We start from the raw sequence: 22,992 nt of genomic DNA, 5'->3' as shown, positions 1-22,992 counted from the left end.
TATGTTGCCAGTGGATATTGGAAATGTAATCTGGTTATTGTTTTCCTCTTTCCTGTTTAGTTCCGAAAGACCCAAATCCTCAGTGGCGATGTGTGGCATGGAGCCATGACTGCACATTAGTGGCTTATGGTGAGAGTACAGGGACTGTCAGACTCTTTGATCTCATGGGAAGTGAGCTCTTTGTTATTCCACCGGTATGTATGAGTTTTACCTGCCTAATGTACATGCTTATGTTTGCAAGGGGGAAGTGATAGTCTGGGAACTTGTGACCAGGCTATGGGCATGAATAAATTTACATATTCTTAGTAAGCTTTTAGAAAATTACGTTTGAATGCACTTTAAAACAAATCTTCGCTGACCTTTGTGTGGGTTAAAGTGTTACTAAACCCAGGACCCTGCATTCATTATATCTGGTCTCCCACAGTACACAAAACATGGAAATGAAATTATTTTAGTAAATATAAACTGCTAAATTCCTTTTGTCATCAGCATTTGGAGCAGTCTTGTGACTTCTGTCAGTGTCCAGCAGAGCACTGGTTACAGCTTGTAGGAGGAGTTTTCTTTCTCCTCTAAGAGGATGGAGGATCCCTGACCCTCTGTCTGGACAATGCTGACTGGCCCTGTGCTGCTCACATGCACTCTTCCAAGAAAAAAAAAAATCTCTAGCAATACACACCAAACTGAGCATGTGCAGAGTTACTTCAACCCTCTTTTCTATCAGGAGATATTTAGGGGACAATGGAAGAAGGAGTGGATCAGAGAAGAGAGGCTCAAACAGCCTTTTTGCGCAATGTGGTGATTTAGCTCCTTAGTCTCCAGTGAGTATAGCGAGCATGCTTTACTGCATATAAAGACTGATTTTACTGTTGTGGGTTTAGTAACACTTTAAAGAATATAAACACTCAACATTTCATATTCTTGATATGTGCCTGCTGTACTATGTACAGTACTGTGCAAAAGCTTTAGGCAGGAGTGAAAAAATTCTGTAAATTAAGAATGCTTTTAGAAATAGAAGTGTTTAATAGTTTTTACCTTTTATCAGTTACCAAAATGAGAAAAATAGTAAATGAACAGAAGAGAAATCCACATCAAATCTATATTTGGTGTGGCCACCCTCTGACTTCAAAACAGCATTGGTTTTTCTAGGTACATTTGCACATAGTTTTTGAAGGAACTTGTCAGGTAGGTTGTTCCCAACATCTTGGCGAACAAACCACATATCTTCTCTGTATGTAGCCTGCCTCAGATCCTTCTGTCTCCTCATGTACTCCCACATAGACTTGATGTCCAGATCAGGGCTCTCTGGGGGCCAAACCATTACTTCCAGGACTCCTTGTTCTTTATGCTGAAGATGTTTCTTAATGACATTGGCTGTGTGTTTGGGCTTGTTGTCCTGCTGCAAAATCTATTTGGGGCCAGTAACATGCCTCCTTCATGGTATCGCATGATGGCCTTATTCATCCCTGTTTTGTTTTTGGATTTTGGGCATATTTGGCATTGTTGCTGTGTTGCCCACCCCCCGTGTTCAATGCTTTGAGACATCAAAGTAATCATGAATATGAAGTTGTCTGTGTCCTGTGATGTACTATGTGAAAGGGTTTTTACGGGTAAATTAAAAATTCAAATTTTCCTGTAAAATTTGAGCTTGGCCTTCCCTCTTCAGCCTTCAGGGCCTACGTTTTGGTTATATATATGTGACCTTACTGCCCAGTTGAGAGGCTCAGGAGTTTAGTTTTTAAGGTAAAATCTAAGCTTGGCCCTAACAGGGTCTACCTATTGGTCTTTTACAGTGATAAGCATCTTCAATGACCAGTAAAGAGGCTCATTTGCATTTCTGGTAAAAATTATGATTCACTTAAAGAAGTGGTTCGGGATAGGCAAAAAAAAAATCACCCATTAGTACACCCCTCTACACAAAACACTAAACCATTGAAAAAAATTTTGAAAATCCTTACCATTTAGGAGAAAAGTCTAATTGAATTTTCATGACCTCATCTCTTATTCAAAAGATAACAGCATCTGCTCTGCAGGGATTATATCATATCCTCTCCTGTCTCTGCAGTAAATGTGGATGGGTACATTAGGCATGTTGAATGTGTCTGAGGGTCTTTGTCTGCCCGCCACTCCAAGCAGGACTGAATTACAGCACTGCTTCCTGGAAAAAGAACTACAGAAGGGTGGTGCCAATACCAGTGGCTGGGGGAATAGGAGGCATAGCAGCCACTGGTCTTACAAACAGGAAGCCAAAGAGAAATAATAGTTTGATTTGAAAATAAATAGGCTATTTCAGAGCAAATACTGAGTGAACCAGAAGATGGGTAATATATTCAGTCAAGGTAGGAAATCAGCAGCAAGGACATGTAAAGAGGTTTTTGCCCAGAGTTCTGCTTTAAGCTGCCTATACCTGTGGATCCACTGATTGTAGAATTTTTCCAAAACGATATTTCTTCTTATGCACTTATTGATTATATGCTCAGTCTATAGTGTCTATAGCCCTGGGGACTGAGACAGTCTATGGTGTTTATAGCCCTAGGCAGATAGAAAGTGAGGCAGGCATTTTGGGCACGCATAATAGAATATCAAACTTGGGCAAAATTAGACATGCCACCTTACCACTTTTTTTGGCATGTGGGAGGAAAACTGGAGGAAATCAACATAAGCACAGGCAGAACACCATGCAGGTAGTGTCCAAAACGAGGATCCTAGTGCTGCAAGACACCACTAAACCATTGTTCTTCTCCACTATATTTTAAAACAACCCTTTTTCAAAACAAAATTTGCCCATAAAAACTGTTTTTGTAAAGAAGCTTTACAGTCCCTTTCTACCACTGCATCTTCGAATGCTGGCCCAAACCAGAGAAATCCCTGGCTGGAGTCTGTTTCTTCCACTGACCTCCACATCACTATTGTGTCCTTTGGACCCACAGAGATCAACAGGAGGAACTTCCGGGGGCAGTAGTGGACACAGATCTCCTGGGGTGTTGGATTCTACAGTAGATGTTTGCCAGTGTGAGTTACATTACAGGTACAGCTTTTATGTGCAAATCTGGTTTTGAGACAAGGTCACTTACAGAGCACGTTTCTATTGGTGCATGTGCCAGCATGGCTATACAGCAGATGTATATGCAGTCTGTCAGTTCCCATGCCTCACATAGACTCCAATTCTTGCTGTGGCCATACCTGAAGTACTGAGGGATCAGCAGGCCAAATGGACTTCAGAGAGTTTTTCTTTGGGGTTAGTATATGGGAGTTTTTATTAGCTTGGGGGAGTGGTGCATCTAAAGTCATTGTTTTACTCTGTGTGCTTTAAGAAGTATTATAGACTGTGTGGATTTAATTTTTCACTCGTTTAATTGGTAAGGTGCGGCACAAAATGAAAGCAATCAATAGTTTTTAAAGGATTATGTGTTTTAGACGTTGCTTTGCTTTAAATATACTGCTGATGAGAATTGATCATGAAATGAAGTATTTGGCCTGACTCGGTACTTTTTTCTTTTCACACTCCCACAGCAAACCAGCTTCCCCGGGGACCTGAGTTATGCGATTGCTGGTCTGGTTTTTCTGGAGTACAAAGCAAGTGCACAATGGTCAGCTGAACTTCTGGTAATCAATTACCGTGGACAGCTCAAGAGTTACCTAGTCAGGTAAATCTCTAATATCTGTTATTGTAAGGTCAACACCAAGGCTTGATAAATCTGAGGAGCCATGATGACTGTTACACCCGGTTCATGTCTTCTATGTACACCAAATGTGTGCTTTACTTTATTTTTTGTGTTTTTTACACTGGTTTTGTGAAAAAGAGGGCAACTGTTGCTTCTGTGAGATAATATACCAGCAGTACATAATTATTAAGAATGTTAACGTTCTACTGAAGAGGTATACTTACCTCTGTGATGACCTGTGCCTTCTGTCTTTTCTCCATTGAAGCATTACAACCTCTGTCAGAATCCTAAAGCTGAACTTGTCTTATCTTCAGTCTTTTACAGACTTCTCTCCTGTTTTTTGCAATTCCTTACTACTGATTTCATAGTGTGAGTTATAAGCTGCAGTAAATCCAGTTGACCTCTCTTTATTTTATGGCTAGAGGACGTACAGCATCATCTAGCCCTTTCTTCCCCACCCTATCCATAGCCTGCCCCTTTCATTCATTGGATTTCAGGTCTTTCACTCATGTAGGCTTGGCTTGACATACTTGTATGTCTGCATGCAAATGAAGTCAGCCTGAGAACACCCACTTCTCCAGACTGACACCGACCCATTGAAGCATTTTGATATTTGCACCCAACTCCTCCCAAGAGCCAATCCATTGCTTGCATCAGGATGGAAGGCCCTTCTGAGGAGTTTTGAGGCAGAGTGCTGTGATGTTTTTAAGAAGTGATATGACCATATTGCTTAGAAAAGCACAGAGACATGTTGATGACACCACTGGGTTCAAAATAAGGTATGTAATGAAAATGGAAAGCTTTGTTTGAAAATGACATTGGCATGTGTATGGGGGGTGGGGGAAAGAACCAGGGAAGGAAAAATACCGGGAGGTTAAACTTCAGCTTTGAAGTGGTTGTAAACCGCTACATATACCCAGTTTATTGACTGGCCTCAGATGATAGGAAAGAAATCCTCCTACATACGTAACTGTTTATCTGCAGATGTCTTTCGCCTCCATTCAAAGTGCAGAACATACATAGCATCTCTCAGCTCTTAAAATCAGGGGGCGGAGAGCTAACGTTACATCAGTGAGAAGAGCTGATTAGAGAGAAGGGATACTCCCAATCCCCCCATGCGCAACTCACAGGAGCAGAGTTGAGGCTGTCAGTCAGCAGGGGGCCCCTCCCCTGTCACCATTTTTTTTATTGGTCTCAGGAAAACTCATCAGAAGTGATTCATTCTTATAGCAGAGGAATGAGACAGTGGACGGAAATGAGACTATGGATTGAGACTAGTAAGCACTATAGAGGGGTATGCTTTGTTCAAATTACATGTCTGATGTTTACAACCACTTTAAGCATTCAACACCTCTGGAAGTGCCGATTACTTATGTCCACCACTGTGCTCTGCGGTTCCTTCCACTCACCTCTATATCGCTGTTGTGTCCTGTAGTAAGGTAGGGGCTGAAAGATGGAAATACAGGGCATGCACTCTCCTGGAAATGTGGAATGCTAAAGATTCTAATGGAGATTGTGTCACTTAAATAGAGAGAAGATAGGAGACATGTACAACTAAGTATATTGCCCCTTCTATTACAGGGAACTGCTTTGAGGACTTGTTTATGCTAATGGGAAATGTCTCTTGAAATGTTTTTACTGGTTTAGCCCTGTGTTACCAAGGGATGTTTGGTGCTTGGTGATGATGTAGGCATTAAATAAACAAAAATGTTTAAGGCAGAATGCGGGTGGGCTTTTATTATTTTATTATTTCTTGTTATATGGGATTTATATAGCTCCAAACATTTTCAAAGTGCTTTACAAAATAAAGGGATATGGTACAGATACAATATAATTTAAGACCAGAGGGTTTGGAGGGCTACTTGTGAGAGCCTACTTGCAGATCATGGCACACTATCCTCCTAGAGTGCTCTCATCCTGCAGTGCGACATCTGCCACCACTGCTGTGACGCTGCGGCTGTCCTGTTTTGCCGGTCTTCTTCCTGGTCTGGAGTCTTCTGTCTCTGCCATTGGCCAGCCACCAATGATGTAACTGCTGAGCATGTGCATAGTAGTTACATTGTCCCAGGCACCTGACTGAATTCCTGACAATCTTACACATAAGCAAAGCACAGGTTTAAGTTGAATTTACTCGCTATTATTGTTTGTTGGATTTTATTTTCCTGAAAATTCTAGTAACATTTCTTTTATATTCATAGTGTTGGTGCCAATCAAAGTTATCAAGAAAGCCACAGCTTCAACTTTGGATGTCATTATTCTCAAGGAATCTCCTCTGTGGTTTACCATCCCGGGCACAGGTGAGTTATGACAGCTGCTTTCTTTCTTATTTGTGGTAGACTATCAGTATTGTGTGCTTCTGTCTTTTATGCAGCACTCGCTTAAGAGTATAAAGAAGTGATTTGGGAAATGTAAACCTCCTGAAAATAGTTGTCATGGTTTCAGCTGGAAAGCTGGAAAAGGTGTGAAGATCAGATACCATTTCACATATTTTTTGCCATTGCCACGGAAAACAATATGGCAACCAGGCAATCTGTATTCCCTGGGGAAGGTGGTTGGCAGTATCATCATCTGTATTTCTCTTATGACGAGCTTACTTTAAATGTGTATTGGCTTGTGCGACCTCAGCAGTAAAGACAGTAATAAAAAGTTGTTTTGGTCAGCTTGGTTTAGGAGGTCCTCAAGTGCAACCTGGACGGCAACAAAATGCCACAAATATTCAGTGAATATAATTTACGAGAATTTGTCAGACTGCAGACATGTTATAGAACTTGTAGACTGGGGGGAATGCTTCAGGAGTCAAAGACTGGGGACACATTACATGAGACTGGTAGAGATCACTGCTATTACAATCCCTTTGAAAATCAGCCCCCTAAATTTTACTTATGGCCCATTTGATATTTCTCTCCAAGGCCCATAAGGTCAGAGAAAGGAAAAGGATGGAAAGCAAAAAAAAATAAGCAGAATTTTTACTAGTAGAAGCCAGACTAGAGAATTTTTTTTCTTCACAGGTTGAGTAGGTCGGAAAGACAACTGTCTGCAGTGACCCTGAGGGATGCGAAACAGGTGCCAAAGGGCTACTGGTTGTTTACCTGTACTGTGTCTTGTCTGTGTAACAAATGTCCCCCTAATTCTTTGATCTCGTGTCACAGAGACAGAGCGGGGAACTATCTCCAGTGGGTAAACCTCAACAAAAACCTGAACAAAATGCTATCCCCACGAGATCACCCCTCTACCACTGGTGTTTATTTTTTTTAAACATCATTTCCTTTTTTTTAAGTCTTCAGGTTAGTATTGTGATTCCTCAGAGTCCTCAACACCTCTTTATGTTGCTTAGTGTTGCAGAGAGTGGCGCTGATGTGATGACACATTGAATGCAGGGTCCTGTGATGATGCACTTTATGCACAGTTGGGGGAATTAACTAGGTTTCCTGCACCATTATAAAGGCACAGGAAACTGGTGTGAGTGACATGCTCCACATTACCAAAGCACATAGGCCTCCTTTAGGTCTACCTGTATCACCCATGCCAGTTTCTTTTTTCACAGTGAAACAGAAACTGGAGCAGGGTCTGCACATAATTTACAAAGGGATTGCTGTAGTTTTCTATATAGAGAACTGCCACTGATCCCCGCCAGATTGGTTATGGCATACAGGATGTGAGCTGTTATCAGACCGCTAACTTTGCCTCTCTGTCCATGCAGTGATTGCACTGCACAAGCAAAGCCTGTAGGGTTTACAGCTTTCCCCCTCACTCCCATTCTCAACTGGAGAGGAGAGAGGGGACAGACAGAGGGATCTGCAGCATGCAGTTGCAGCTGGACATCTTTCTGTGCTGTGTCTGTCACAGACACGGTATGGAACCCAGAGCAGATCACCTCCTTTTGTTAATTAGGAGAAGGATCTGCCCTGTGTTTTTAGCTTAGAAGACTGATACATATGTAAAGCCTGTGCCACTCTTTGTTAATTCCCGCAGTGTGTCTGGGATGAGTGACACTGGCTTTGCTTAACCCAGAAGACTGTGGACATCCTGTGGTGAAAAAGAAGCTATATGGTACAGTAGGTAACATGGAGTTGCTGTAATGCTTTCCTACTCTGTCAAAAAAAGTTTCTTCCTAGTTTAGAGCTTTAAATATTTCACAGTAAGGTTTCATATATTGGTGCAGTGGACAACACTCTTATTTCATAGTTTTCTGTAAAGACTGCTCCTTTTTATTTTGGGTTCTGCGTGTGGAAATATTTAATCATTGCAAATAGCCTTCTGCTCAGCAAAGAGGTTTAGGAACCACTGAAGCAATAGCACCATTAATCTTAATAGAGACTCTGGTGGCTGCCACTTTCTCAGGATCTGTGTTAAAGAAAGCACTTTTGTTTTTCCCTCAACTGTGTGCTGCCATCATGAATTTTACCTCCGTCCTCAGAGAGAGGTCTTGTGTTTTCCTTTTTTTTTCACCTTAACTTCATATGGCAGCTCCATTCCAGCTGACATGGGATCTCATCCATCCTGATAACAGCCTCTTAAATTATACATCTGCTGTAGTAATGTGATGGTTTTTCTGGAGAAAACAACCTAAAAGGTTCTCACTGCAAGATGGAAGTAGAGTAAGATGTCACTCAGGAATATGATGGTTTGTTGTCACCTCTGCCTGTCAACTTTACAGTCTAGTCATATTTAGATTCCAGCACCTGCTCACCTATAGCTCTCCCAAGACGATAGCATAGCCAAGTTTTTCTTTTCTAGCTAAAGGACCGCATTAGCTCCTCTCAGATATTATCTATGGTGTTTTCAGTGAGCACATGCTGAATAATCATTGTATTGTCTTGGTATTAAGTAGAACTATAATAAAAAATGAAATCTATTATGCAGTCTGTCACTAGTCCCCATATAACCTAATTCTTTCACCTGTCGATCCTGGCAGTAGACTTTTTAATTTTCATACTCTGGCTCTACAATGAAATCACTGCAGTGTTGTCATCATGTGAACAGTTTTAAATGGCCTTTAACCACTTAAGTACCAAACTGTAATACCACTTTATTATCAGGCCATTTTCAGCATTGTAATCATTTGACTGACAATTACTTGGACATGCAACAGTGTACCCACTTAAATGTTAAATAATTTTTGAGACAGATAGTGCTTTTTTGGTGGTATTTAAAAAGCACTGAGGTTTTATTTTTTACTTTGTAAAGGAAAAGTTGAAAATAACATTATTAAAATTACATTATGAAAACCCCCCAAATTACCACTTTTTGGAAAGTAGACACCCCAAGGTGCTTTTTTTTTTTTTTTGGCCCAATTTATTTATTTATTGATTTTGTAAATTAAGAAATATGCTGGTATTGAGAGAGGCAAAACATGGAGTTTGGAAATGGTGCACAGGATACATTAAATGTAACATAGGCTCTCCAATATAAACATGGCATTGTTTACATTGTTGCAATCACAACAATGAACATTCACACGCTACAGAGGCACTTGGATTGACTCTGTACACTCTCTGTAGATCAAGCTGCCTAATGCTGTCTCGGTTCACAGCCATTAATGAGTACAACGGCTGCCCAATAGTGCTTTACCTGGTTGCCATTTATACACAGCACTGGGTAAAATCTGTCAACCACTTCACTGTTGGAAAAGCATACTGTAGTGGAAAAGCGGTAGAGTAAGCAACAAATGAAAACCCAACACCAGGTAACACTTCGTAACCAGTTACAGAAAATTTTTTTCTTTTCAATAAAAGGTTTAAACCATAGGAATAAAAGCTGAACATTGTAAGTTCAGACCCTGTCAGTATATTAGTTACCAGAATACAATATTTTTCACTATGAACTTAATGTCCAGAGTTGCACAGTTGTACAGGTTCCTCTCCTGTTTTGAAACTGCTTTCTCTGATTTCACTGCACACTGTGCTTTTCTCATCATGTGCATTATAAGCTACAAGCCAGATATAACCCACTTCATCCTGGCTGGAGGATTTCCAGCATCATCTAGTGTATCATCTAGTCTTCCTGTCCCTGATCTGCTTCTTTCATTCACCGGATTTCAGTTCTTTCAGTCACAGTGGCTCAAAATCACATATGGTTTTTTCCTAAGGTGGATAGCATGCAAATGCAGTCTATTTAGGAATGCCCACTTCTCCAGTCTGATATCTACCCTTTTTGATGTTTGCATAACTTGTCCTAGGAGCCCACTGCTTGTATCAGATCATGTTATCAGGAAGTTGCGTACAGCACCCTCCTGGCCCCTCCAACCATCCATGATCTACCAGCATTGTACAGAGACCCATTGATGATGTAATTGGGGCTTAAATAAGGTGTGTAATGAATATGGAAAGGTTTCCTTTAAAAATGTAATTTGCATGTCGATATTGGGGGAGTGGGAAGCAAAATTCACTTCATCTTTAAAGTGAAGCTGTACTTTTATTAAAAATAAAAATGGCAGTGTTCTCCCCCTGATAGGAATCACCCTATGTCTGTAGCCCATAAAATATCCTCAGTTGTTTTCCCCACCAGGCCTGGGAGAAATAAAGCTCCAGACATTGAAGTGTGCAAGCTAAATCTCTTAAAAATTGAATGCAAAATAAGAACTGTTATACAAAACTCAGTAGGCGTTGCTTGATCTTAGGATGACCAATGAAACATTCCATTCTTATCAATATAGTTACGGGAAGAACAGAAACTGATACCATATACGGTAGTTCCGTTTACAGTGAAATGAAAGTATTCTCAGAAACGAGAGCGAAGTTACAAGCGAAACGAACTGTTCACACATCTAGAACTGGTGGCATTACACAAAATGGATGCCAGTTAATAAGACATATTTCCTTACACCCCCCGACAATAAATTATCCCCCTCAAATATATCAGAGGAGACCCACTTTCCCTTGCCCAGGGCAGTATGTACAACCTGTGTGCAAGCATGACCTTGGCTATAAAGATGGATGCGATAAGTTTCCCTTGAGAGACCTTATAACTAACTGCCTGTTACCCACGATTTTCTTGTTTAACTGAGGATTTTATTTGCTTCTTCTCATCAATACTGAAATAAGCACTGCTATATAACCTGCATCACACCTGTTGCCATCATATTCTGTTTACCTACAGTACAGTGGATATAAAAAGTCTACACACCTCTGTTTAAAACGTCAGGTTTCTGTGATGTAAAAAAATGAGACAAAGATAAATCATTTCAGAACTTTTTCCACCTTTAATGTGAGCTATATAATAAAATATATAATATAAATAATAATATAAACTGTACAACTCAATTGAAAAACAGACTGAAATCTTTTTTTTTGGGGGGGGGGGGGGTAAACATAAAAAACTAAAATAATGCGGTTGCATAAGTATGCACACCCTCCTATAACTGGAGCTGGAGCTGTGTTCAGAATTAAGCAATCACATTCAGAATCATGTTAAATAGGAGTCAGTACACACCTGCCATCATTTAAAGTGCCTCTGATTAACCCCAAATAAAGTTCAGCTGTTCTAGTAGGTATTTTCTGGGCCGCATCATACCGCAGAAGCCATGGAAAAGGAACTTCATCTTTCAGCATGACAATGACCCAAAGCATACATCCAAATCAATAAAGGAATGGTTTCACCAGAAGAAGATTAAAGTTTTGGAATGCCAGAGCCCAGACCTGAATCCGATCGAAAATCTGTGGGGTGATCTGAAGAGGGATGTGCACAGGAGATGCCCTCTCAATCTGACAGATTTGGAGTGTTTTTGCAAGGAAGAGTGGGCAAATATTGCCAAGTCAAGATGTGCCATGCTGATAGACTCATACCCAAAAAGACTGAGTGCTGTAATAGATTCAAAAGGTGCTTCAACAAAGTATTAGTTTAAGGGTGTGCACACTTATGCAACCATATTATTTTAGTTTTTTTATTTTTACTTCCCTCCACCTAAAAGATTTCAGTTTGTTGTTCAACTGAGTTGTACGGTTTATAGGTCACATTAAAGGTGGAAAAAGTTCTGAAATGATTTATCTTTGTCTCATTTGTTTACATCACAGAAACCTGACAACCTGACAGGGATGTGTAGACTTTATATATATATATAAAGTGTATTTAGACCACAGCTTCAATACCTTTTTTACATTTTATATACATCATATATCCTTTATGTTGAAATCTCTCAAACTTGCTTGGAAAAAATGGGAAATGCAGCGTAGACACTGCCAGGTTGGTAATTGTACAGTAGTGGTTTGAAGTAAATTTTAAGGTACCTATTAATGCCTTTGTTGCTGTTACCCTTGGAAAAATTGAGCTAGAGCAGTAAGTTTTCCTTATTTTATCTTAGCCTTGGTGCCGCTGTGGGACCCACACAAATACCTGCAGACGCACCACCCATACAGAGGAATGCGGGACCTGCAGGTGGGTGCCATTAATTCTAATGCACGCCGCCTGCTTTGAAAATCGCAACCGTACTGGGAACCTCGGGTCCTGTGCGGGCTGCAGTTTCCGAAGAAGTGCAGGGACTTCTTCCCTTTGTGTCCCAGGGCACGGGAGTCCATTCAAATGAATGGGCTCTCGTGGCCGCGCAAATCGCAGGCCGCACATATGTGAACCTGGACTTAAGTTATTTATATTGATGTAGGTGGTCTGGTGCTTGGACAGGTGTCTTCTACACCCCACGGTCTCCTTGGCTTCAGACAGGTGGCTTCTACCTCCTACGGTCCCATTGGCTTTTAGTGTAATGTAATAGAAAAGTAAGTTTAAGCTCCACACTACTGCAGAAAGGTCCATGCATGACTTTATTCCAGGGGGAACAATCCAAAGATTATCTAACACATTTTGAGGGTCCAAAAAACCACCCCCTTCGTCAAGGCTATGATTTTCCTAGCCCTGATACTCTGAAATGAGTTGGCTACTCTTTTGATTATATCTTTGACTGGTATTGGAGTAATGTCATATCTGGACCTTTTAGCAATATTGTGGCACTTCAGTTTACATTTTTGTAACAACTAGAAAAGGACGTGAGGGGAAATCTAGGAGCAGTACAGCTGTGGACAAACCCAGTTGAGATTTTAACTCCCCCATTCCTAAAATAAACACAAATAAATATGCAATTTTAGGGCAGTGATTGTTTCAGATGAAAAAAGTCAGTTTAGAGGCAGCTTAAAACGTAGGCAGACAGTGCTAGGGTTTTTAGAAAGCCCAGTAGTCTTTGCAAATGAAGTCCTTGGACATACCCTGTCATCTTTTTATACAATGATAAAAAAGCTTAGTTTACACAGTTGTAATCTTTAAAAACCAAAGGATGGGAAGTTATTGCTGTTTCCGTTTTTATTTCTATTAAAAAAAGGAAAAAATTGTCCTGAGGAATGTGTCTCTATCTCTCTCTTTTTTTTTTAATAGCTCTTTTACTGCTTTTCAAACAGCAACTGTTGTTTCTGTCCCCTCAGATCATTGTAGTGCTTAGGAGACCATTATTCCCGGGCACGCCCCTGGGATCTTCATTATTACCTTTCGTCTTAACCAGATACGTTGTGTTATATGGAGAAGTAATGTCCTGCGTTGCTTCTGCTTAGGAAAAAAAAATCACCAATTACCATATGAAATTCATGAGCTTTAAATATTTAAAAGTGCACTTATCATCCATCAGACGCTTTTACAGCCACGTCCCATAAAATGGAGTTTTATTTTTTTTTTTATTTCCTCACAGAGATTTCAGAATTTCTTTGTTGTTGCAGTGGAATGAATTTCTATGAAATAGTGCTTGGTAATAAACTTGACCGCACTGAAATTGCTCTTTTGATCAAACATATTTTTTTCTATTGCTTTGCTCTGCTAAAAAGCATTTTTATTAAACTGTAGCAAGGCTGAATAGATAATCCCATTGTTATCTCTGTGTATGTATAAAACCTGGCTTATAAAAGATGGAGGAAATAAGTGAATGTTCCCATAGCAACCGGTTATGAAGGATGGAGGAAATAAGTGAATGTTCCCATAGCAACCGGTTATAAAAGATGAAGGAAATAAGTAAATGTTCCCATAGCAACCAGTTAAAAAAGATGGAGGAAATAAGTGTATGTTCCAATAGCAACCTGTTATAAAAGATGCAGGAAATAAGTGGAATGTTCCCAAAGCAGCCTGTTCTAAAAGATGCAGGAAATAAGTGGAATGTTCCCATAGCAACCTGTTATAAAAGATGCAGGAAATAAGTGAATGTTTCCACAGCAGCATGTTATAAAAGATGTAGGAAATAAGGGAATGTTCCCATAGTAACTTGTTATAAAAGATGGAGGAAATATAATACTTTGCATGACCTAGTCTCTTGTCATAGGCAGGTAGCTTGATACCAGTTACCCGCGCCTGCTGTCACCAAGACATTTAGTAGCAGCATGCTTTGGGATAATGATGGGGTTAACAACCAAACATTAGCCAATTAATTTTTACTAAAAAAGCATATATTCAGGGGATAAATTATACTGTGAAACAATTAAATTAATAATATATAGAACTGATATATTCACTATAATAATAAATATATCCAGAAATAGGATATACAGGGTATTTTAACCACGAGTCAGGCATGAAGGATTGAGGGAGGGGAGGATGTAAATCTTTTTATATCAAAGTAGTAGTAAAAGCTAAGACACTTTTTTGTATAGATATAATACATTTTAAATATGATGCACTTTAATTGTAATGCCTTAATTCACCAGTCTTATCAGCCTCCAGCTTCTCTGGGTTCAGATTCTGATCTTCCCTATACAGAGCCCTTATATCACTTCCTACTCTTGCCCAGGACTACATATCCCATGAGGCATTGCTCCTCAATCATTCAGTTCTCAGACACTTACTGATATGTATGGATGGTATACTGAGCTGCACATGTCCTGCACTCTGTATAGTGACATGTAAACAAATAATGCATTCTGTAATTCTGGCCAGCTAATCAATAATGAAATTTGTTAACTATTTTTATTATTGAATATTGAATCATGCTGATTAGTTGTTTTAGCACTAAAGCAAATCTATTGATTTGCTCTAAATGTCCAAACTACAACTTTGCTTTAAAATACCATTAACGTCATAGTAATAAATATGGATCAAGTAGACATTATCCAGCATACTGGGTTTTATTAGTTTTCTTTCCACTTTCCTTTTACAGCAGTTGTGATGGCACTGTAAATATGACTGTGAGGTCTAAACTGACCATAGATGGGTAGAATTTAAAATGTAGATGAGAAAGTATCTAGATATGCTGTTATCTCTCAAGGTTTGCCTGAAGGGAGCAACCTGGAGGAATGGTGCTGCCAATCCTCAAGCTTGTTTTCCCTCCACCACCATCTATCTGTCCAATGAAGTGTTCTGCCAGGCCACAAGGGAAAACACTACAGTTGGTCTAATCTGAGATTGTGGTGGATTTTCTAACCAGCTGGTCGCAGAATGAAAGTGTGATAGATTTTTCCACTGGCTGGTGGGAGAGTGAGAGGCAGCAACAGGGGACTGAACTGTGTGAGATTTGTACACATAGCTAAGAACATAGCAGCATGCTTTTGTTTAGGTGCATTGATCTAACGTTTGCTGTTAGTGCAGGTCCGTTTATGCTTACTGGATTGAACAAGCCATAAAGTGGCACTAAATTCTGCTATCCTTTACAGCCAAGAACATTGCCATCTTAGCCACTTTTTGACTTTCAGTTGCCATGGTGCTGCACATGTGATCAGATATGACACACATTTAATGGCTTCATAATGTTCTAAAAGGAGAAATATTGCCAAAGCTCTTTTGGCTATTCGTCTCTTCAGGATCTCAGGAGTGACGTTTATTCTGCACTCCTGAGACCTGTTTTCAGCTGACAGTGGGCTAAAGCCTGCTGCCGGCTGACGTCACTCAGCCGGTCCAGGCTCAACTTTACAGTCAGGATCCACCCAAATGCCTGGACCGGCAGCTGACTCAGCCTCTCAGCAAGCTGCTGGGAGACTGAACCAGTCATTACACAGCCCAGAACTCCAACAAACTCCTTGAGGGGCAGATCACTGTCTCTCTGCACAGTGAAGACTGAGAACTGAGTGATCAGTGGTCTTTATCTTCTCAGTACTCAGTCTAGAAGCGTCAATGGACAGATGCAGCATCAGATCTTTGCTGCATCCACCTAAGCGAGTATAAATGTTGATTTTTTTTTTTTTTTTTTTTAATCCATACCTCTCTTTTAAGAGCACAGCATCTATGACAGTTCTTATTCATGGCATGCCTTGACTGTAACTATTTTGGGAAACTGTAGAAACGTTGAGATTTACATGATGGTGTCATCTATGGACTGTCATTTCTGTCCAGTAAGCAGATGCTGACCTATAACTGTTGAGTGATAACTGTGTGTCTGTATACAGGAGCCCCATGTCCTGACAGTCCAGGTGAACAGGCTCTGCACTTTGATCCATTAAGCAGGATGTGAAATGCAGAAACTCATTCCACAGTTGAGTCAATTCAATTGTTTCTGTACAGTCACTCCCCTCCTCCGTTCACTAACAATGACTTGTTTGACAGCCCTGACTGTGCTTGCTTCTTGGAGAACAGCCAGTGTTTTCCACAAAAAGGACGGCTGCTTTTCAGCGCGTTATGACTATTGGAATGGATATGACCTCTCTCTACAGCAAACCTGTCCACAGCTCAGCAATATACATGTAGAAGTTACATGTAGAACTTGTCCGAGTATGAGGTCACTAAACATCGCTATTAATTGTAATGCAGTGGGAGAGCAAAGATTATATATTGTTCAGAACCTGACACCCTGTCATATTTTGAGTCTGGACCCATCACAGCTATAATGTACTGCAAAGGAGGTGCCAACCTTTCATTTCATGTGTAGCAATCTGAGGCATGGTGACACCATGCAAAGAAACCACCTGTAATGGAAAGAGTTGTAGACTTCACTTTTCAAATGAGGTTATATGGTTGTTATCTCTAAAAACAGTGCTAAGTGGACTTTTTTCTTTTTTTGTGTGTGTAATCATTTATCTTTGGCGAAAACTATTTTTGCCCATTTGCACAGTAAAAATGAGGTAGCTCTACTGATATTTGCCCTATCTCTGGCTGCTGTTTGTAGCAGATCTTACTTTTACTCAGGCAACAGTCACCCGGCGCTAAGACTTGTAGTTCCATCTGTAGTACACTGATCACACTGGGTCATCCACTGATCACACTGGGTCATCCACTGATCACACTGGGTCATCCACTGATCACACTGGGTCATCCACTGATCACACTGGGTCATCCACTGATCACACTGGGTCATCCACTGATCACACTGGGTCATCCACTGATCACACTGGGTCATCCACTGATCACACTGGGTCATCCACTGATCACACTGGGTCATCCACTGATCACACTGGGTCATCCACTGATCACACTGGGTCATCCACTGATCACACTGGGTCATCCACTGATCACACTGGGTCATCCACTGATCACACTGGGTCATCCACTGATCACACTGGGTCATCCACTGATCACACTGGGTCATCCACTCTCTAGCATTGTGTTATTGGAGGAGGTGTAGATGAACTTCTCTATCTTCCCTTCTGGAAGATGGGGCACATGTCATTGGAGTCAGCTTATGTTTACTGTGAAAATAGTCAAAAATAATTTTTGCCCATACTTTATCTCTAAATAAAGTATACACCTTGAAAATACTTCAAGCTGAACTTCACTGTCAGTCCTCCACAGTTTTTCAGGCTCCTCTCCTGTATTAAATTATCTTACTCTGATTTCACTGCTCACTGTGAGCTTCTCACAATGTCCATTAAAAAGTGCAGCATGTCAGACAGTGCCCTCCTCATTTCTGACTAGTGGATGTCCAGCGTCACCTATCGCTTTCCTCCCCAGCCTTGCTGTCCCTGGCCTGTCCCTTTTATGTTGATTGGATTTCAGTTAGTTTAATCATGGAGACACAGCATCACGTGTGAGTGCTAAGTAGGACAGTGTGCATGTAAAATATAATCCACCTAGAAGTGCCCATTGCTCCAGACAAACATCAACCCATCGAGGAATTTTGATACTTGCATAACTTTTCCCAAGAGCCAGCCCACTGCATGCATCAGGGTGCACTGATCACCACCACATCAGTCATATGATGACGTACTGCACTGGTGACAGCGTGTAACAAAAAAAGAAAATAAAAATGAAGAAAGATTATTTGCAAAATTTTAAAACAGAAAAACTTGTTTTTTTTTAATTTTTGGTATTTTTTTCATTTATATAGCAAACATAAACAACACAGTGTTGATTAAAGTGTTACTAAACCCACAACAGTAAATCAGTCTGTATATGCAGTAAAGCATGCTTGTTATACTCACTGTGGAACATAAGGGGTTAATCCTCCGCATTGTGTAAAAAGGATGTTTGATCCTGTCTTCTATGATCCTCCCCTTCTTCCAGTGTCCCCCTATTATCTTCTGATAAACTTTTGCACAGTACTGTACATAGTTCAACAGGCACATATCAAGAATATGAAATGTTGAGTGTTCATATTCTTTAAAGTGTTACTAAACCCACAACAGTAAAATCAGTCTTTATATGCAGTAAAGCATGCTTGTTATACTCACTGTGGAAGCTAAGGGGTTAAATCTCCACAAAAAGGCAAATGCCAGAAGGCTGTTTGAGCCTCTCTTCTCTGATCCACTCCTCCTTCCATTGTCCCCTAAATATCTCCTGATAGAATAGAGGGTTGGAGTCACTATGCACATGCTCAGTTTGGTGTGTATTGCTAGAGGTTTTTTCTTTTCTTGGGCGAGTGCATGTGATCAGCACAGGGCCAATCAGCACTGTTCAGACAGAGGTCAGGGGTCTGCATCCTCTAAGAGCAAAATGAAAACACCTCCTACAAACTTTAACCAGTGCTTTACTGGACACTGATAGAAGTCACAAGACTGCTGTTTACTGCTTATGAGAAGAGGTGTTTAGCAGTTTGTATTTACTAAAATAATATTACTTCCATGTTGTGTGTACTGTGGGAGACCAGATATAGTGAATGCAGGGTCCTGGAACTCCAACCTAAACTTTTGTTTTTCAGTTTTAGATTGGAGAATGGTTTAACCCTCATTCATGTTTTTACAGTCATCTATGTTCCCACTAAGATTACCCAGATGAGTTCTGATGTTGTTACTGGCTTCATAATGGATTTGGTAAACAAATATAGGTGTGTTTAATTTGAGAGAATGGGAAGCAGGAAGCTCAGTTCCCAGTAATAATCAGGGTATCTCTAGTACAGGAAATGAAGAGATATTTCTACAATGGAAACACTTGACTTGGGTGGAATTGGTCATTTGCAATGTTTTCTTAGCTGAAAAGCAGAGTTGTTGCATTTCTCACATCTAGCCACACGGTGACACACTTTCTTCACATTGACTCCAGGCAGCTCTGGCAAAGCGAATTGTGGCTGATTGATTTCCATCCCACTTCAAGAGGTTGCAGTTTCTATGTTGATAAATTGTTAAAGCAGCTTTTCAACCTGATAGATACCTGTGATGATATTCACCTTGAAGTGTCTGTGATGACATAAAGCGGGGAAGAAAGTACAAGTAATACCTTATGTCATCTGGACAAATGGAACATTACTGTTTAGTTTTCAGTTTGCAATTCACAGCAGTCTGGTTTTATATTGTGAACATCTCATCGTTTCTAAATAGACTCCTGGGAAATGCAGCCGGGTGATCTCTTAGAGTCAGGGTAAAGGGATTATAGAATCACCGCTGGATTACATGGAACGGCAAATCATACGAGTGTGACATTGGCATACTTAGTGGTGTTATCCACCTGAAAAGCAGCAAGTAATCTATGATGAGTAATTGTTTCCGCCATTGATCTGGTGGGATAGATCTAAATCAGATGAGGCCTGATTACAGGGAGGCCTTCGACAGCTTCATGCTGGTTCTTTAATGTCTCATTGACGTGAAACCCAACACGTTACCATTGCCTTCTTTTTTAGTTCATTGAACATTTCATTAAAGGGACAATGCATTATTAAATGCTTGTAAGAAGTATAGCTAGGCTCCCATGATTGTATTGGTCTCAGGGTGACATCCCAGAAGAGGCCTGTCCTTTGCAGGCACGTATGTTTATTACATCAAATCACACAAAGGTTCTGAGCACTGGACAACATAGCCTGGTTAGTTATTTATATCTGGATACAGCAATTCACAAAGTTCCAATAGTTCTAAACCAGAGGTAGGCAACCTCAGCATTCCAGCTGTGCTGAAACTACAAATCCCATCATGCCTCTCGGAGTCATACCTGTGGCTGTCAGTCTTTTAGTGGCTCATGGGACTTGTAGTTCCACTACAGTTTAAGTGTCATGGTTACCTGTTTCTGATCTAAACTGTTCAGTTTCTATGATCCCATTATTTTCTAGCTGCTTGGCTGTCCATCATCAATACTTAGAGGTATTAACCAGGAGCAAGCAGAACAGATGACATAGAATGTACAAAATCAAATTGGTTAGCATGAAAGCCAGGCAACAAGCATTTTTAAAAGGATCAGCAATTTCAGGCTCAGTACTTCCTCAGTGCAGGTTTGCTTTTAAAGGGAGAGTCCAGTGAACACAAATTTAGAGCCGTCATAGTAGTGTTTTACTGTAAAGTCATTTATATCTGACTTTGGTTGATGCTTGTATTTTCATGTTTTTGTTACAGTATTAAAGTGGTAGTAAAGGCTAGCTCTAACTGTTTTGTAAGAACATTTCCTCTCCCCTCCTTCCTACCTATCCTACATTCATATCACTGACCCTGGGGGGCAGATAGGTAGGAGAAGGGGCCCAATGTAACTGTGTATAAAAATATCCATGCCTGGAGTTCTTCTTTAAAGTAAACTGTAGTTTTGAGGGATCTATTCACACCATTTTGTGTTGGGATGCATTGGGCAGTGTTGCCCAGTTCCAAAGCAAAGATTAGACAGTTTGCCTTGTTTACTGCGGTGCCAGTTCACACCACTGTGTTACAGTGGTGTGGGATCTAAAAAAAAGTTTACTAGCGATGCAAACCACTGAACCCGAACATCACTGTAGTAAATAGAACTCAAAAGAGAAGTATGGGATTCTTTTAAAAAAATAAAAAATAGTACTCACGTTTATCGGTCCGATGATGTATGTTTCCTCCACTACTTCTAACACAGAACTGAGCAATTAAAGAAAGCAGATTGCTCAGTTCTCAGTCTTCTGTCAGTCACCTGCTCTCTGCTCTGCCCCTCCAGCACTCACTTGAGCGTGCCAGATTATGGAGGTGGCAGGAGCAGCTGAGTCAGGCTCCCAGCAGCTTGCTGAGAGTCTGAGCCAGCTGCCGGTCCAGGCATTTGGGTGGATCCTGATTAAAGTTAGGATCGATCCAAAGCCTGGAACAGCTTAGTGACATCAGTGCTGGTGCCATGACTGCTACCCTAAGTTTCCTTTTTCAGGATTGCTTATTTCTCTTGCACCAGTTTATGGAGTCACCTTTGCATGCAGGAACTAGAGCTGTGTCTTTCTATACTGTGTACATCAATAGAAACACACAGCCCTATAGCCTAGGATGGAATTGCACTAGCCTGCATCTTGCTTTGTAGGAAACATAAAATAGAAGCAGTACCTTGAAAATGTGCTTTTGCCATAAATTCCTCCTAAAACAATTATTAGTGCAATACCTGACATCTAAGTGTGTCTAGGCACTACTGTTCTTTAGCCTCATAGGTTTATATCTGCATTGTGATATCATGTAAGGCAGAGGTTTCAGAATAAGCCTGATGTTCCTAGCAGCTGTCTCGTTTTTGACCATCTTTGATTTCCACATGCATTAGTCTTGATTGGTTGTCCAGCAGCTGAATATACAAAGGTGTCATTGCCTGTCGGTGCATGCTAGGAATTGCAGTTCCTCAGTAGCTGTGCAGGTAGGTAGATGAAGCTTGAGAAGAAGTGCACTTCTGTTGTTTTTAGGTGAAAGAACAGACAGATGTTGCTTTTAGTGTGGCAGCAAAAACATGTCATTAAGAGGAACAGCAGCTGGTGCTATCTTACAAACATCAGCTTAATTCGTCCTCGCCTTTTCAATTATGTATATTGAACATGGAAAAAATGCAAATAGAAATGACTCTTCTGAAGCCATATACAATGACTTATAGGAAGAGGACTTTGTAGTCATCACTGTTGGTACATGATCAGCTCTTGTGTGACAAACATCTGTACCAAGAGAAATGGGGGGCTGATGTCACTGTCATACCCATGGCACAAGCAAGACACAAGACACTTGTTTGTTTCAGGTTTTGCAGTGTTAAATATCTCCATATCGGATCACTGGGATTGGTCGATTACATCACAGAGACGTTTAGACTGTATGTTTGTAAGCTTGCCTATTTTTAAGAGAACTTGTCATAGGGTTGCCAATATGCTAACCTTATATACAGATAGCTGCTGGTTTGGTGGCCTATTGAATTGAACATCAGGTCCTTATGAAATTCTTGCAAAGACTACATAGTTGATATTTGCTACACATCTGATCAATATAACCTGACATGAGATGCATAAATAAGATGTTGCCTTCATTGACAACTGTATACTCAGTAGATACAGAGATATATAGACAGGTGAAATAATGATCAGCTTTTAATGTGTTTTTTTTTTTTTTTTTTTGTAAAAGCTGTGCTTAGCTTTACTTCACTTCCTGTGTTCACCTAATAGGCCTTTTTACCACCTCCAGTCCAGGCCAATTATGACATTTATCTCATACATGTAAGAATCAGCATTTTTTACTGGAAAATTACTTAGAACCCCTAAACATTATATATATGTTTTTACGCAGAAGCCCTGGACAATAAAATGGTTGTTGCGATGTTCTGCCAATATTTGTGGAATTTAATGTTCAGTGCAAACAAGCACAATAAAATACCAAATTTTTGCTCAAATATAATAGATATTACGCTAAGTAAATAGATACCTAACATGTCTCTCTTTAAAATTGTGTATACCTGTGGAATAGCAGCAAATTACGGTACCTAAAAATAATCTTCATAGGCAAGCCTTTACAGGTTACCCGTTTAGAGTTACAGTGGGGCAAAAAAGTATTTAGTCAGCCACCAGTTGTGCAAGTTCTCCCACTTAAAAAGATGAGAGAGGCCTGTAATTGGCATCATAGGTAGACCTCAACTATGAGGGAAAAAATGAGAAAAAAAAATCCAGACAATCACATTGGCTGATTTGGAAAGAATTTATTTGCCTATTATGGTGGAAAATAAGTATTTGGTCAATATCAAAAGTTCATCTCAATACTTTGTTATATATCCTTTGTTGGCAATGACAGAGGTCAAACGTTTCCTGTAAGTCTTCACAAGGTTGGCACACACTGTTGCTGGTATGTTG

At 40.3% G+C, this 22,992-nt stretch overlaps 1 protein-coding gene across 2 annotated transcripts in view; it reads left to right on the top strand.

Moving 5' to 3' along the window:
- The window catches only part of NBAS (NBAS subunit of NRZ tethering complex), a 1,021,307-nt gene that overhangs the window by 32,460 nt on the left and 965,855 nt on the right, over positions 1–22,992 (top strand). For both annotated transcript variants that reach the window (XM_089671087.1, XM_089671086.1), the window contains exons 7-9: positions 61–194; positions 3,511–3,644; positions 5,861–5,959. In XM_089671087.1, coding sequence (XP_089527213.1) covers positions 61–194; positions 3,511–3,644; positions 5,861–5,959 — 367 coding nt within the window. The remainder of the gene's footprint in view (positions 1–60; positions 195–3,510; positions 3,645–5,860; positions 5,960–22,992) is intronic.

The sequence above is a fragment of the Staurois parvus genome, unplaced genomic scaffold (assembly GCF_062004578.1).
Source record: "Staurois parvus isolate SC_StPar_1 unplaced genomic scaffold, SC_StPar_1.0 ptg000098l, whole genome shotgun sequence".
NCBI lineage: Eukaryota > Metazoa > Chordata > Amphibia > Anura > Ranidae > Staurois > Staurois parvus.
Note: the sequence above shows the minus strand (reverse complement) of the source record. Positions and strands in the feature narration are given on the sequence as shown.